Source organism: Myxocyprinus asiaticus, chromosome 12 (genome assembly GCF_019703515.2).
Source record: "Myxocyprinus asiaticus isolate MX2 ecotype Aquarium Trade chromosome 12, UBuf_Myxa_2, whole genome shotgun sequence".
NCBI classification, from domain to species: domain Eukaryota; kingdom Metazoa; phylum Chordata; class Actinopteri; order Cypriniformes; family Catostomidae; genus Myxocyprinus; species Myxocyprinus asiaticus.
In genome coordinates, this window is record NC_059355.1 from 20641601 (window position 1) to 20659243 (window position 17643).

At 37.1% G+C, this 17643-nt stretch overlaps 1 protein-coding gene across 4 annotated transcripts in view; it reads right to left on the reverse strand.

Annotated features, from left to right (window-relative positions):
- Positions 1 to 16569, reverse strand: part of LOC127449014 (septin-9-like) — a 67249-nt gene extending 50680 nt beyond the window's left edge. Inside the window, exons 1-4 of one of the 4 annotated variants that reach the window (XM_051712079.1) lie at positions 16199 to 16566; positions 10224 to 10412; positions 3346 to 3604; positions 2208 to 2557 (exon numbers count right to left, since the gene is read on the reverse strand). In XM_051712079.1, coding sequence (XP_051568039.1) covers positions 2208 to 2493 — 286 coding nt within the window. In that variant the 5' untranslated portion in view covers positions 2494 to 2557; positions 3346 to 3604; positions 10224 to 10412; positions 16199 to 16566. Of the gene's footprint in view, positions 1 to 2207; positions 2558 to 3345; positions 3605 to 10223; positions 10413 to 15709; positions 15791 to 16198 lie in introns of those variants that run through there. The other 3 variants (XM_051712078.1, XM_051712082.1, XM_051712081.1) reach the window with 3 other exon arrangements.
- Between the last annotated feature and the right edge of the window lie 1074 nt (positions 16570 to 17643).

Consider the following 17643-nt stretch of genomic DNA (forward strand, 5'->3'; position numbering starts at 1 on the left):
TGTGAAAAAAAAGAATTTCACTGTATATGTGCAAATGTGTGATTTATTATAAATTATAATTAATTAAATTATTTTAATTATAATTATAAAAATAATGCCATCAATAGTTTTCATTTATCAGTTAACTTCATACAAATTCCAGTAAACATAAAAAAGCTAAATCAATATTTGGTGTGAACATCTTTGTCTTCAAAACAGCACCAATTCTCCTAGGTACACCTGGACACAGTTTTTCTTGGTTGTTGGCAGATAGGATGTTCTCAATTGCTTCTGTCTCTTCATGTAATCCCAGACTGACTCGATGTTCGGTGGGGGGCTCTGTGGGGGTCATGACATCAGTTGCAAGACTCCCCGTTCTTCTATTCTATTTAATTACCAAAAGTTTCATGTGTCTGTCACTGGGGAGAGAGGAAGCTGTATGGGCCATCACCTGGTGATTAATGATACGTAACACCTGTGTCTCGTTACAGTGACGATGGAGATGGGCTTGAAAAGGCCGCCGAGAACACCAGTGAGGAAGAGAGTCCCAGTCACACTGACCTGCCAGATCGTGAAGCTAAATGCTGCAAAGCTGTTAACCTTAATTATTTATGAGTTTATGTTGTCTCTTATGACTAAAGCTAGAGTAGATACCTTGTTGTGAAGCTGAAGAGTAAATGCACTGCTGTGAATCTGAAAAGCCAAAGACTGTTTGTTAGACTGGGAAACTATTAAAGCTTGATTTACCTGGACTGCCACCCTGCTTCCTGCTTCCTTATTGCTGATTCTTCTACACTAATATATCATCTGACTTATGTCATTGCAGTTGTAAGACACTTTATATTTAATTGAAAAGTTTTGAGCCCAGAAAACTAAATCATAGCCTTATTAACAGGATGTTGCAAAGTGTCTGCGTCTACATTGGTGACTTTAAACCACAGATTTCAAAGTTGCTATTAGGGGACTATTGTAATTGTAGGTTGCACACCTGCTGTAACCTCTACTACTAAAAACATGACTTAGGTTAGTTACATTAAAATAAAATAAAAACTTCCAAAAAAGTCCTCATAAATTTCAAATAAAACAGAAAGCACTCCTCCACTCTAACCCCAAATATAGACAAAACTGACAGCATATCAGTTTCATTTAAAGCTCCTTAAATAAACAACATCCTTCATTATAACCTTTTACTTTAAACTTCAAATTAAGTCTGGCATAAACAGCCTTTGTGTTTTATAGTTTGAACAACAAATAGAATTAAGGTTTTGAGATATTCCTGGGTGTTTAGTCATAGCAGCTGCATTGACTTTCATGACCACTTCCCTTCTCAATCGGAACAGTTCTTTTCTGCCTCAGGTCCTCTGTGATCCTAAGTTACCACAGTATGTTTATGACGTGCAGGCTGTCTGAAGCACAGCTGGACTGAAAGGCTCCAGTCCAGACAGAGTAATAAGCCTGTGGCTGCCTCACAGCTTTCTTCCACTCATGGCTCATTTGCATCTTGTTAATTTCTCAGGGACGGTATAGGGCCAAAATTCAATGGTCCATTCAGGTTCATTTGTCAGTGTAAGTTCAGTGTCCAGCAGAGATCAAACTACATCTACCAACAGGGTCGTTGGAACCATTTTAACGGCTTCTGGGGTTTAGCACCCTTTGCTTTATATCAAATACTGGGCAAACAAAGTCAAAGTCAGTTTACTGTCACTTTTACCCAATGCAGAGCATTGAACAAAAATAAATGAGGTTTCTTTGGGAAACTACAGTACAACATTTATCATACATCCTAACAGACATGGCACAAAGTGAAATATAACATATAATAATACAGTAGATATCGATATATTGTATGCACTATCATTATGTAACATCACCTAATTGAGATTTATGAACCAAGCTGATAAGATTTATAATGTTTCTCCCCACTTTTCAGACACTTCCTATGCTCCTGTCTACCAGCAGATGCTAACTGGACAGCAAAACCTTGACCCCTTGGATCCAACCACAAAAGAGTAGGGCACCTCAGGACAGACCACTAAAGCAAAGAATGCTTAAAAAATAACTTAAGTGCACCACTACTGTTTCAAAAACATTGAATTTACTTAGAAATATAAAAAATAATTGCTATCAGTAACAGAAGAAAATGGACCAACTGTGAGGTTTTTTAGAGCATCATTCCTCAGAGAAATATAGCTCTCAGAAAGCATTCATGTCATTGGCTTAGTACTTACGATGTCCATCAGCACCAGGAGATTTCCGGCTGGCATGATTAGATGATGGACACCTTGTCATAACTAGTGGATGATGATGACTGTCATGACCTCTGACGTCTGTTGCTTTGGTGATGCTGATTTCAGGCTTTCTCGCTGATCCATCTCCAGGGCTTGGTGGCTCGCTTCTCCTGAAAGTGGTCTCTGGGAGTTTAGCGCTTGTGTGTGGAGCAATGTTAGAAGCTGCACGTGTGATGGGAGCAATGGTTTCAAGTGTCTTGCTGAAGGTGACAGAGTGCTTCTGCATCTCAGGGGTCTTACTGGGGCCCAAGACATCTGGCCTCTTCAGACCAAACCGAGCTGTGCCAGGACTAGGACACAATAACACTAGAGTTACATTTCAGCTATTACAAAACTGGGACAAATCTGGATTGAATTCTAAGAACAGACTTAAATCTAGTGATAGACCAATATATTGGTCAGGCCAATAAATCAGCCAATATTTGGCCATTTTAAGATTATAGATTTAAAGATTAAAGATCATGTTCACATGGCCGATTAACAAGAGTATTAACTTTCCCTTATGACTGTTATAAAATCTACTAATACATTTGTTAATGAATAGAAAACAATTTCTGTTTTAAACTTTTGTTTTGTTTTTTTGTTGAAGAAACTCTGTGTACATCCGATTTGCTGTTGTTGAATTGTATTACGTATATCAGCATTTATAGTGGCCATCCTGCTCGCTTGATATCTGTTTTGGCATCGGCCATTGAAAAACTCATATCTGTTGCCCACAACCTGAAACATCCTGATTGAAAAAGAGGGAGAATCCAGAGGCACTTTAAATTGTTTTTGGTTTTCCCTCATACTGTAAATCCTAAAAAAAAAAAAATTTAATTCCAGACACAAACCAGTTTGATGATGACTTGAGCTGTGCTGTAGTGAGTCAAGTGTTATTTTATTCTGGCTGTGATATATCGTTTAATCGTCATTCAGCTCTCACTCTTACGAATGAACTTTCAATGCAAAACCACACAACCTGAATTGCCAATGAAGGCAATGTCGCACAAGATAATTTTGGTTTCCCCATAAAGTCTTTCTAAGAAATTGACAATGAAGTGAAAATTGCAACTATACACCATATTTTAGTTTGTACCTGGGAGAGCCATCTATGGCTTTGCCATTGTTGTTGGATGTGACGTCAAAGCCCAGCTCTGTCCTGCATGGTTCTGGGGTTCTCACTTTGGGCCTAGTAGTGTCAGGGGTCTTGGTGCCATTGGAGCCCAGTTCATAATACCGGCCGCTGGATGGAGAAACAGCAGAACGCTGAGAGTTGGATGGTGCTCGCCGTGTAAGAGGCGAGGAGGAGTGCGGGGAGGAGTCCACGTCGTCAACTTCAAATGAGCGTTTCAGAGCTGGAGAAACAGCATAAATTACACAATCTCAGTGTGGCGTTCATTTTGTGATATTTCCTAGAGTTCTAATAGTCAATAGTCAAGTTTAGACCCAACCATCAACTTACAGAAAAAGATACAGGGTTCGATTTATAAATGAATAAAAAAATACAAAACAAGCCATTAATTTGTAGTCAACCTAACAATTTTCTTTTATAGTGTCAGCAAAGTGAAGGAAGGCTGAGGGGACACAGACTGTGTGACACACTGCCCAAACCCACAGCAAACATTCTGCAGATTGTAAGAGTCAGTCCCAGTGACATGTTAACCAGTGTGCCCATATAAACCCAGAAGGGTTTTTCAGTAGGGTGAAACTGCTAAATTCAGGGCTCTGGCCAAAGATCACGCCTAAAAAAGTAAATGTGTGAACAAAATTGACATTATTAGATATTGTGATTGTAAAAGTAAGCAAAATACTGAATAAAAAGCTGAGAGAATATGAGCTCAGTATCACAAGCATAATTTACTCAGTGTATCCTCTGTGAGCTATTTACAGAGTTGGTAATGCTTTTCTCAGTCGATTCATTCTGAACTGATTCTCTTGAATCATAATTTTGCTTTTACAAAAATGAAAATGCAGAACTTTGAGAGCCAAAACATACAGTAAGTAAATGTGTCAGAACAACTTCATGTTAGTGCATATGTCATGATTCTGGTAATTATGTTTTTCTTAAATTAATAAAAGAGCCCTCTCATCCAGTCACATATTTTCACTGCAGTCAAACAATACTTATCTAAATGAAGTGTAGCAAAAATATGATGAAGATCCAGCAATGTTAAACAAATCAATCATCAACAAATGTTTGATTTCCCATGCATAACCCTTGATCTCTTCCTTTATTGCTGAATCAACCCAACAAAGTATTTTGATTGACCTGTTATTTTAGCAACACCCACTTTTTTATTTTTTATTGGTTGCTTAAAAAAAAAAAAAAAAAAAATATATATATATATATATATATATATATATATATATATATATATATAATTAAAAAAAAACTTTCATTCTACATCTGTACTTACTGTAACCCTCTCTCTCTTTCTGTGTTTTATCTGTGTGGCCTCAACCACTTTATTTGTACCAATAATACTTTGATCCTCTAATGAACAAATTTGAGAAAGACAACACTCTTTGGTCATATTCACTCCTCAGTGCATCAGAAGAAATCTCAATCTGAAACAGTCATCTGACTCACAAATTAAAAAAAAAAGACCAACTCATATCAGGTCATATCTTATCCTGTAGATAGTGAAGTTGTCTGTTGTGGTAAAGTGTACTGTTTTCGCATGCCTGTCTGAATGCAGAGGTCTCATTTGGGTAGCAGTGCCAGTGTCTTTTTGGAGTGTTGTGGGTCTCTGGATGCCCAGAGGAGCTGCCCTGGATCTGTTATTGAATTAAGCATTTTACTTGACTTTCTAAGACATGACAGAGTAAAATTAGCATTGTTGGGCCTCATGTATTCAGATAGAAGACAAAGGCAGGCCTAACAGTCATAAAAACATTCCTCAAGCCCCCACCTTCTTAGTCGTAAATTTTACTGATAAAAATTGCGCAAAAATCAAACAAAGGGAGTCCAAAACAGACTACAAATCCATGAAGCCTTGCTCACTAAAGGATCGAGCACTCAACTCCAATTGGATGAGGCACACAACAGAACGTCCCTCAAACATGACATCATCAGGACTTCAAATAATTCTGAAATGCTTCCAAAGTTGCTTCCAGCGACTTAGTTCACCGAATACGGACGTAGCTTTTTGCTGCTCTCCGGTGCAGCCTCGTGGCATAAGGAAGTAATGTCCGACTTGAAACTGTGGCCATACAATCTCCATCTCGCTGGACGAGTTGAGATTACTCTGTGTTCAACCGAACACTCTAACAGATCCGAAGGAGACCGCCGAGCAATTCGCATCTTCATCCGTTGGCCTACAGAAGTGAAGAGATTAAAGATTTCTCTTCCATCTTCAATCAAGTCGACATTTCTGAGTTCTCCGCCAGCCCGCCGAGAATCAACAGCCGTACCGCCCGCCGACAGTGCGAGGAAACGCCCCCCCGTCATCACCCGAGCCTCAAGGAACCGGGTCAAAGTAAAAGGACGGAGGAAAACACATTCTACCTGTGTCCTCATGCGATTCAAGTAAGAGGTTTACGTCTGGGCAGAGATAGAATATTATAGTGTGTTATTCTTGTGTTTCAAGGTTTTTGCTTGTACAGTTTATGGACCGCCATGTCCGCTAATTATTAATACTCAGGGTATTAATTATCACGAATTTGTTTTGCTGTATTGTGGTCCAACCAAATTGGACTGTTGTGCATTTTCGCCATCGCGGGTGAGACAGCAACTGAGTTCATCCATTAAAGAGTCAAATAACAAGGTTTACGAGCCCCGCTCGTAAAACCGCATCTCTGAGTGATGAACACGGCTGCTTTATCTCCAGCTATCGCGAAATCAGCTTTCGGGCTGTCACTTAATCATCTCTCTCTCTCTCTCTCTCTCTCACTAACCACACTGACACACACACACACACTGTCACACACACACCTTATGTGTTATAGGATTATTTTATTTCCATATCTAATCATATCACTGTTTAGTTTGTAGTTGTAAGTCGGAAGTTCATTGACTGCATTGTATTAATTATTTATTTATATTACTGCATAAATAAACTTCGTTTATATTACAAAGAGAAGTGTTTTGGTTTGTTTTGCATACGCCTGTGTCATGCTGATGGGATGTCAGTGCTCGGATTCAAACCTTCATTCATTGTTTTTTTTCCCGAAAATCGATATTCTTCAGATGTCGATTTTCCTAAGAAAACAATCTAATATTGAGACTGTTTTAATATTTGGTTATTAGTCCCTGATTCCAGGGTGGTGCCCCGTCAATGTTAATCCTTATTAATATTCTATTGATTTTTGATAATTGATAATTATCTTTGATTGAATTTGAATGATCAATAAGCTAGTGTTAATTTTAATTAATGTTTCATCGATGTTAACAATTAACGATTATCTTTGATAACTGTTGATTTAAAGGATTAAAAAAAGCTAACATTGATTCTCATCAATGTTCTATTGATTTTAATAATTAATAATTATCTTTGATAATTATTAATTATTGCTAATAACCAAACTTGCTCCTAAACGTAGCACACTACATTTACTGGAGTCCCATATGAGGTTTTAATGAGTTAGATACAATTAATTAATTTAAATATTGATTAATAACTACAGAAATAATTATTAATTATTTCTGATAGTAACACTGATCTAAACAACCAGTAAAGCCCTACAGCATGTAGTTAAAATTGTGTGAACAGTTATTTTGTCTATTTCTGCTTTACTACTGAAATAAGTTCCGTACGAAGCCAAAGCAGGATAATCTTCTGCATGTCTCAGAGCATCGCACAGACTAGCTACCTGTGTGGTACTCTCCAAACACAGACAGGCAGATTGAGGCAAACAGTGAAGCATCCAGGACATTGATTGGAACAAGCGGCATTTCAAGAGTGCATCCCAGAGCACTCTTGAAATGCCACTTGTTCAATCAGATTGGAACAGTTTTATAAAGAGTCAGTTTCAAGCTGCTTTGGTAGTGTAAATGTAAGATGAATCTTTTGACCTCTGTTGTGCAATGACTACCATGTTGTTTGCCCATCTTCTTGTTAATGGAAAACTTTGAAATATGCCCTATTTATGCTAATCTAAAGAAGAGGCCGTAGTGTTGTGTGACAATTTATTTTGACCTTTTAGTTTAATGGCATCTGAATAAATGGTTAAACACAAGATTTACTGAAAGACAGTATACGTTTCTCACATCAACAACTCACACACTTGATTGCAAAGTTAATAGCTGTCTGTTATAAACTTTAACAATAGATAAAGTCTGAACTGCTCATTTGAGGGTCTTACTCCCTTTCTGTATATTTTGTTTTATAATCAAATCTGGATTTGTGAACATGGCAAAAATATAAATTACAGTCTTTAAGGGATCACATGCATGTCCGAACCACTCTGCCACTGGATTCAAAATCCCACCACCTAGTTGTTTTTTGAAAACACAATCTCTCTAATGTTGGACCAGATATTCCAGACACAATCTTTCCCAGATACATATATGGGTTTGCCAAAGTGCCTGCAACATTTGCAGTGCTTTGAAAATCCCTTAAGAATTTCTCACACTCAGCAACCAAACAGTAATGAATTATGCTTGTTATAACACCATATTCTACATGACGACATCACGTTATCGTTCAGGTAGAACTATTCTTTCTGATGGTATTTCTGATGGAAGATGCTGTAGCTTCACTAATAAGCTTCCTGACCTGTCTCAAATACTAAGCATGCCAAAAAGTTCAGAAGAACTTGATGTAGTCACAGAAATCATGGATACAGTCTTCTCCAGCACTCTAGACAGTGTCGCACCCCTTCGATTAAAGAAGGTTAAAGAGAAAAGCCCTGCACCATCGTACAATGATCACACTCACGCAGTAATAATGATTACATGAATTTCTTTACAAATAAAATCGAGACCATCAGAAAGAAAATTGGAATTATGCAACCGCCTGCAATAACACCTCAAAAGCCAGTGTCTCATAGTATTCCCTACACGCAACTTCATTCCTTTCCTTTTAAAGGTCAAGAAGAGCTAACAAAACTCGTACAAGCATCAAAACCCTATACCAACTACTGGTGCTTTCAAGTCATGTTGGAATAATCGTATTTGCGAGATGAGCACACATGAAGGACACCACAAAGTCGTAATTAAGTGGGAAACTCAGGATAGTAGTAATTCAGTTTTGCTTGTGGATTTTTACTGTGCAGCTTAGTTGCTATTTTTTTTTTTTTTTTTTTTACTGTTAATGAAGAATAACAATAAAGCTTACCAGAAAATAAGACTAATTTTAGCTGGATTAAGAAGTGACAGGTTTGTGCAATAAAATTACATTTCCCATAATTATATGTTGCTGCATGAGAATGATAAAAAAGATAGATAAAGCATTAATTACACACCCAATGCATGGTGTCATATCTATATTATTTATTTATTTTTTTTGCATTGGTAGTAAAAAACGCTTCCTGTCTTTGCCAGTATGAGAATGAGAGAGAAAAAATTATGGAATTGCAAAACAGGTCTGTTCTTTCCAACTAAAATCACTCTAATGCTTATCACATCATATTTACGACCTCCGACCTTGTAAGTCTGGACTTCCCAGTAGGACTTGAATGCACCATAAACTACTGAAAGAGGTGTTTCCTGTAATCTCAGAGCCTATTCTCAATATTAATAACTTATTGCTATCTTTAAGACATGTACCCAGAACTCGTCCACGCACGAAACTTGAAATGACACTTAATGCTCAAGCAAGACTGTTTTGTGAAATGAACGTCTCCCAAACAGACATTCAAAAATCATAATTTTTCATATGAATCTACAAAGGAGGTCTATAATACCTGGAAAAATCTATCTAATAATATTTGCGATTTAAATGTTGCTTGCAATAAATTTTGTTTCGTCAGGGTACACGGTTATGCTGCGTTCCATTCAAGTTGTGGGATATTCCTACTTGATATCTCCGACCATAAATGCATTCCATTCCCCGATATTCGGAACTGCAACGTTCCTGTTAGCTTAGTAGGGGTTTGACTCTAATTAGAGATGTCTCCTAGCAACCCAACTGATAAACAATGCTGCAGCGCTAGGATTTGTAAGGTGTGCTTTTTAATCTCGTTATTCATTTGAACTGCACAATGAGGACTTTAATAGCATCTTTTTATTTTATTTTATTATTTTTTTTGTTACAGTATAATTTTCTGTAAAGCTGCTTTGAAACGATGTGTGTTGTGAAAAGTACTTTACAAATAAATTACATGACATGACAAATAATTGTCTCACAGTCTTTATCTAAATAAATAAAACTTCAGAGATGCAAAACCCCACAGATTAGCCTCTCAGAGAGCTATCTGTGTACTAAAACAGTATGTGTTTAAAAGTTACATGGACTAACATTTAACGCTGGATCTGCAGCAGTTTGTTTGTGCCAAGCACAGTCCAAGAGCTCCTCTTGACATTGGTTTCTAAAGAAAAGCCAACAAGCTTTTGAGGGATTATGGGAGCACTCTGCTTGTCCATCCCACACAGCTGGAATGATAGAATTAAAAAACAGAGAAAAAAGAACAACAACAAAAAGAAAATCCATGCCAGAGCAATACAAGAGCCTGTTGTTGTCCTGGACAAAAAGCTTCTCAATAAAAATGCACCGTCCTCAGAGGTGACTGCTCTTAATGCCACTGAGATACTCAGAAATCAACACCAGTCAGGACTGAGTCAGCTGAAGCAACAGATACACCAAACAGACCTCTGCCACACACACAAACACATATACAGTATATGGACAGACAGAAAGGGAAAGGCTGACATCAATCAAACTTGTGGGAGGCTGTACATACAACCTATATTCAAAAGCACTTTTCAAAGCAGGAAAAGTAGATAATAGTGGCAAAATTATACCTTCAAAATCTAATATATAATTCCCTCATGGTGTGTGTTAGTGAAATTTGACATAATGTAGTTGTTTATACCAGTCAAGAGGGTCTTCCTTGTGCCTCCTGCATCAAACAAGTCACTCCTCAAAACAAATCCCAAATTTGGGGCCTCTGTTTTGTAGAAGTAAAGCTGGAGTGCGTGTCCATAAGTTTAGAAAGAAAGCCTCCCCCTCTTTCTATCTCCCTCTATCCCTGCCTCCCTGGGGTAGACACCATACTTCATTGCTGAAAAAAAAGAAAACAGCTTAGATCAAGCTGGTTTATGTTAGTGCTGTTTTGGTGCTGGTCTATCTGTGGACCAACATAGCCATGTTGTTCATCAACAAAAAAAGAAATGCTGGTCAACCAGCATAGTCTTTATGATGAAGATGGTTATCTTATTGAGGCTTGATGGTTTTTCGAATGTTTGTTATATTTTGTACCTTTATTGCATAGTATAGTGGACAAGGAAACAGGAATGACTGGGGAGGGGGATCAGGACTGGAAAAGAGCCTCAGGTCAGGATTCAAACTCAGGTTGCGAGCACTACCCATAAGGCTACGGCTCTGACAAGGGGAGGCTTGCTGGTTAAGCTCATTAAGAAGCCTAAAAGGGATACTTGCACACCAGCATCCCATGTTCAGGACCAGCATTCCCAAAAAACCTAACATATTCTGGTGACCAGCAATGCTGGATATTTTAACAGTCACCCAGCAGAAGCTCTGCAATTTGGACCTTAAGCAGAAACACATCAAAAAGATAAACACAACAAAATGTAAATATGCAAATCATTTGTCTTACAAACAAACAAACAAACAAACAATAACCAAACACACCCAGATGGATGAAAAGGTAATTGAAAAAATGTTATTTGTAAATGTAAAATTACCTCAAGTCACTCAGTCGCTCACCTCAGCAGCATGTAAGTCACTATACTTAGACCAAGGCCAACCTTATGTTTAAGATAAATCAACCAACCTTCACAGACACTTAATTTTTAATGGCTTTCCAACTCTATGTAGAGGCTTACAGCAGTTTCTGGGCAGAACATAAATTAAAATGGACCTATACACTCCTTTCTTAGAACTGAAGAAGCTTTAGCTCTCATTAGTTTCATTCTTTAAGTAAGGGCCTTTAGTAAGAATTATGGCAACAAAATACTTAAACAATAAAAGCATATTCATTGACAAAATGTTTTACGTTTGTAATCTTTTTTTTTTTTTCTTTTCTTTTTTTTTACCCTCAGTGGATATTATAAAGGAAACTGGGGCAATCCTTAAGGAGTAGGCATGGGGAGAAGTTGCTATATGATTCTCAATGTAGGAGTTGAATAACTATAACCAAAATACAAAAACAAGGAGAGGTAAATAATAATAATAATAATAATAATAATAATAATTTCCCTTCCACTTGAATAACATTCAGTTGATAAAGATTAAATATTTCACCAGCACAGAGCATGACAAAGTCAGGATAAATTCTCCCCTGAAAAGAATAGAATTGCTGGTCTCCACCAGCTATGTTGTGTTTTGTGTGCTTGTCCCCCAGCATGTAATGCTGGTTTGTTAGTGTCCCCTCCAGTCTTCTTAAATAGCTTTACCAGCTTTACCAGAAAGACCATGCTGGTCAACCAACTTCATCAGCTAGTTTTACTGAGGAAAAGCATGGCTATGCTTGTCCACAAGCTAGACCAGCACCAAACCAGCACTAACTAAACTAGCATTAACCAGCTTAGACCAGCATGGGAATTGCATGCTGGTCAGGCTGGACTTTTTAGCAGGGCCAGTGGCTTAAATATTTTTGGGGACCAAGTTGAGAGCTGCTGCAAATGTAGAAATCATTTGCAGATAAAGGCGTGGGCAGGCAGATAAAATTAAACTCTGGAGGTCTGTGTTTGAGTCAGTAACCTGATAGATCAAAATTAATAAGGCCTGACCTTTTGAGAAATACTGTCCCTTAAGGGAGCATTTTGAAATAAAGAGACACAACAGAAATCTCTATGACAGCTGTCTAGCAGTGCTCTAATGGTCTCACTCATCGCATTTGCATAGGCCCGTACAGTACACACAAACAACTACCTCCATTGTATAAAATAATTACTGTGTTATTGGTCAGAAGGGACAGGGCAGTGCTGAGAGAGATTTGTGTAGCCACTTTGACTCTCTGTTCTAAAACTGCAGCTTTCTAAAGCCATCAAACACCAGCTTTTCTGAAGGGTAAAACTGAGGTTTTTGTTATAAAATAGCAGCTTAACAATTACTGACAGTGTGTTGGTTTGTGTGTGTGTGTGTGTGTGTGTGTGTGTGTGTGTGTGTGTCCACATATGAGGTCATGAGTCCTTCAGGATATCCCATACGCCACTTCAATGGAACAAGACCAGTACTTCAGCCTCCCATTTAGAGGTCACTGAACACAGGATGTTCACTTTAAAGTCTGAAATAATTACACAAGGGTATACAAGCATGTGATTACATTGCTGGATGAGTGATTGTGCTGTTACTTTCAAATGCACAATGCATCCACAGATGCTGCCTCTGAACACATACTATACCTAACATTATAACTAGGTCATGACAGAAACTCACAGAGAAATTCACGTGTTTATACACATGCAGGTAAAAAGAACACTTAAATGCAATAAGGTTCTGACATTTTGAAGTGTGACTTAAGGGTCTGAAATGGTCTTTTTTTGTAGCAACTTTATATGCACACGTATCCATGGTTTTCCAAAGCAACCACTGGGTGGCGCCATGAAGATTCTAATTACCGGTGTTCTATTTCTGGTTTCGAGACTTAATGTACAACTACCAAAATGAGCAATTCAGATGGAGAACAACAACCATATTTATTTTTTTTTTTTTAGTAAAAATGAATTTCAGGCTCAACTTGTACTGTTGTTGGCTGTCATGACAAAGATATCAACATAACTAACCATCGCTTCATGACATCTACACACTCAAGTGAGCCACTGTAAAAAAAAAACAAAAACTGTCATCTTGACTCTGTGAAGTATCGACACTACATAGCCACATGTTTTTTGACAATTGTTACAAATGTAATACCTTAACCCTTGTGCGTCAATAAAAAAAAAGTTACTCTGAGGACCTTCGAGGCCAAAAATGTCTGCGTCAAAAAACTGCCATAATAATATTATATATTAATATTATTTTCCACTTTCAATTAGTTAATTTTACCAATATCAGTCCTGATCATAACTACCAAATATTCATTTATTTTTTAGGATTTTAACCCCTTAAATGCCAGTTTGTTTATATAATGCCACTGTTGTTATTTATAAAAAAAAAAAAAAAAAACACAAAAAAGTAATTATTTTACATATACTAAATGCTAAGGGGCATTTATTTATTTATTTATTTTTTGATTATCACAGTCTGGGATGTCAATGATTAGCAACAACATTGATTTTGATCAGTGTGCAGTGTCAGATAAAACACACACACACACACACACACACACACACACTCAGGACCTTAGAGGACAAAAATGTCCGTGTCAAAAAACTGCCATAAAGATATTATATATTAATATTAATTTCCATTTTCACTGACTTGATTTTTTAACCAACATCAGTCTTGATCATAACTACCAAATATTCATTAAGTTTCAGGATTTTAACTCTTTAAATGTCAGTTTGTTTACATACAGTAATGCCATTGTTGTTTTTTCACACACACACACACACACACACACACACACACACACATTTCTCAATACACATATACAAAACACACTCTGCCATCCATACCAACACACCCACACAATTTTAGCTGCATCATTTATTCAATTGGCCTGCAGTGCTCTATAATACAGCAAACAGAAAATAGGAAAAAAGCATGTATTTGCTCCATAGAAAATGAGAAAAACATGAGAAAAATGGCGAAATCTGGTGGAAAATATATATATTTTTTAATTTTGGAATGAAAGCATAATATCATACAATTCATGATTTTATGCTTTAATGGCACTGGGATCAAATATTGCAGTTTTAATGGGTTTCAATGGGGACATTTTTGTCCTGAAGGTCCTGAGTGTAACTATTTTGTGTACACAGTGTATTATAGATGTATTATAGGAACTGAGGTTGAAATATGCACACCTTTGGCAAAATATACGCCATTGGCATTAACAGCCAAAATGATCGGGAAAAAAACACAAATGAAAAAGACAAAAATGTCCGGAAGTTGCACGAGGGTTAAACATTACATTACCCACTAAGAATGCTGCTGCAAGTGAAAACACTGGAGATCGGAGTTTGAAAACAGTCGAATCGTGGAACACTTCCTTGTTCAGGAAAATGGTGCATATACACACATGGTTTGTTCTTTCACTAATCCAGCTACTGTGTTGATGAATGTCTTTAAAACGATTACAATTTAAAATCAATAATAAAACACACATCATATTAAAAACTGATTTTAAACAAAACTGGACTTTAAAAGTATTAGTGATCCAACACAACTGGTGCTCTCTGTTCTACAATAAAAAAAAATAATAATAAAAAAATGCTGAGCTTTATAACTGAGCTGCATGTACGAAATGATCAGTGTTTCTTTTGGTGCACTTGTTTTAATTCTGCTAAGGTGTTGACATGCAATGTAATCTTGAATCTAAAAATGTGGGCACAAGTGAAATCACTTTCAAAACAAAGCGGTTTGTTACTTGCCATGGCAACACATGCACACCAATGGCTAGGTAGAATCAGGAAGTAGCTCTACCCACAACTTCCTCGATAAAGCTGAACTTAGTGTTCGGAAATCTGTTCCCAACCCTGATAACCCACACATACACTCCAACACAACAGGTTTAATAAACAGGTTTACACACATACTATATGAACACCTCCTACAACAAAGACAAATGCTCTTACACTCTCACAGAATGAGTTTCCTTGTCATTGTGATCACAACAAAGAAGAGTATCAGCATATTGGAATCTGTTTAATACACTATTTGGCTGCAGAAACGCTCCAACGCCACTCAGTGGTCATATGTTAAACTGCACAGCAGCCCAAATTCAGAACAAACCTACAATAACATAATAGATGCATATATTTGTTTTTCTCAGTATTCTCAGTTGACTTTTTGACTTTGTGCAGCATTCTGCACAAAAATACGACATTGAGTGTTATGTGTGTGAAACCATAATGCATGGATAAATAAAATGGACTGTATCATACGATACACTGTATTAGGCTAAATACAAAGCTTGTGTGGCATTGCCGATAAGAACAGCTGATGTTACAGGAGCTCCAGTGATTTCAAGCACGCCACACAGCAAACCCCTCCCTGCACAGCTGCTCTGTGGTGTAGTACTGACAAAATCCTTATGGGAGATTCTGCTGAGTAAGGTAAACTCTCTCACTCACACACTCACACACATGCTCTCTCGTAATACAGTCAAATAAATCACTAGGGAGGTGTCCACATTAAAAATAAGTATATTTCTGTCAGTTCTTCCCTTAAAAACTGAACATTTGATACATCAGTTCACCTGATCGCATAGCATTAAAAAAAGAGAAATACCTTAAATGTAGAGCAAGTGAGTTCAGTTAAGACCTTAAATATATGAGAAAAGTGAAAAAAGCAGGAACTAAAAAAGGTTCCGCTTCCTTACTAATGAAATCACACCCTTTGTCATGTGTTTTCCTTAACATAAAAAAGCAAATTCAAGATTCTCATAGCCAACAATTTGTGCACTTTAAAACTTCTAGAAAAAACACTGAAAGAACAGAAAAACTGGCAAAGGAAAAACAAAATGACATAGTAAAGGCTTACTGGACAAATACAGAGCTAGTATTTAGTCAATTTAGAAAGCAATGTCAGAAACTAAGAGTACTAAGAGTTTAACTGTGCTTGATTACCACCTGCCCTACCCTCCGCAGATTAGAAATTACAAACAAAGTGTTTTAAAATTAGACTAATGTATAACTTTCAGACCACAAATCTATTCCCTAAGTTGCTTATTGTCAATTCTTTTAAACTGAAAGTAAAGAGAGAGAAAAGGTTACTTACCAGCTATTTTGTATCGCTCCATAACTGAATTATGGCTCCTAACAGCCACATGTGGTTTCTAGCATTTCTCCTCCTCTCCCTTTATTTGCAGACTTCCCCTTTTGCTTTTTTCGACAGTTTAGTCACTCTCCCCCTCCTCCTCCTCTCTCTATCCAACTCCAACTCTTTGCTCTTTTTTCTTCCTCTGTTTTTCTCCCTTTCTTTTCTTTCTTTCTTTTTCTCACTTCCCCTCTTTCTCTCTCATCTTTTCCAGAGACTGGATTTTAAATCGTTCCAAGTATTGATTGCAGTATTGCATTGACAAGTGTATCCAAAGTATTGGCACTGACATGTGCTAATCATATGGCTTACTTCTTTCTTCTATCGTCTTCCCTCTGACCTCCTATAGCACTGAAGCTGTATTGTGTGTCTTAAGATGTGGACAAGCCATGTGACTCTTTCTGAAATCAGACTCATGTACGCAATGTGAAGGAAAATGGGGGAGCTAAATATAGTTTTACTCTTAAAGATATGAATCGTAATTTTGAAACATGTATAAAATCATCACCACTCACGTGAGATAAAAAGCTGTTTTATTCCACATGGAGAGAGTCCCCTCATGGTGGCTGCCATGTTGGGATCACACGACCAGCCGAATACTACTAGCTTAATCTCAGTAACTGCCTTGTTATTGGACACTTTCACTCCACTCATGGATTAAATAAATTATGGCTGACTATAAATAGTGAATTTCTATAATGGTATAAGCAACTGAAAACTATTGCGTTTGAATGATACTGCATCCAAGCCCCTAGGAATAAGTCAAGTATAACACAACATAAAAAAAAAAAAATGAGTGCAACTTTAAAGTCAAATGAAATCAAAACTAACCCTATTTACTTTCTTAATGTATGTTCTTGTTCTTATTGTAAACATTACATTGGTGCATGTTAACCAATAGCCAAATAGCTATTTAGGCATTGTTTTAACAAACTAGTATTCGGTCTGGCTCCATTCTGGTATATAGTGCCCACTAAACTTTTCATGATCCAATCAAAGGATAAAAACAAGTCCCATCACCAGTTGTGTAGCCAAGGGTGGGCCGGGGTGGGCCTTGGACCCACCCAAATTAGACCTAGGCCCACTCAGAATATTAGAGATTATTTTTCTATTTAAAATATATATTTATAAAATAGTTAAATGCATAATTTCTGATTTCGCAAGTGTGAAAGAACTGTTTGAATGCACCACCTTTGTTGTTAAGGAAAATTTGGTAAACAAAAAAAAAAAAAAAAAAAAAAAAAAGAAGAAGAAAAAGAAAAGAAAAGAAATTAGGTGAAAATTTGGCCCATCCATTTTTATTGAGGCCCACCCAAAAGTAATTTCCTGGCTATGCCCTTGCCCATCACAAATTTGTTTCTTGTTGAAGAGAGAAAAAAAAAAAATGGTTTCTATCCTGTTTCACT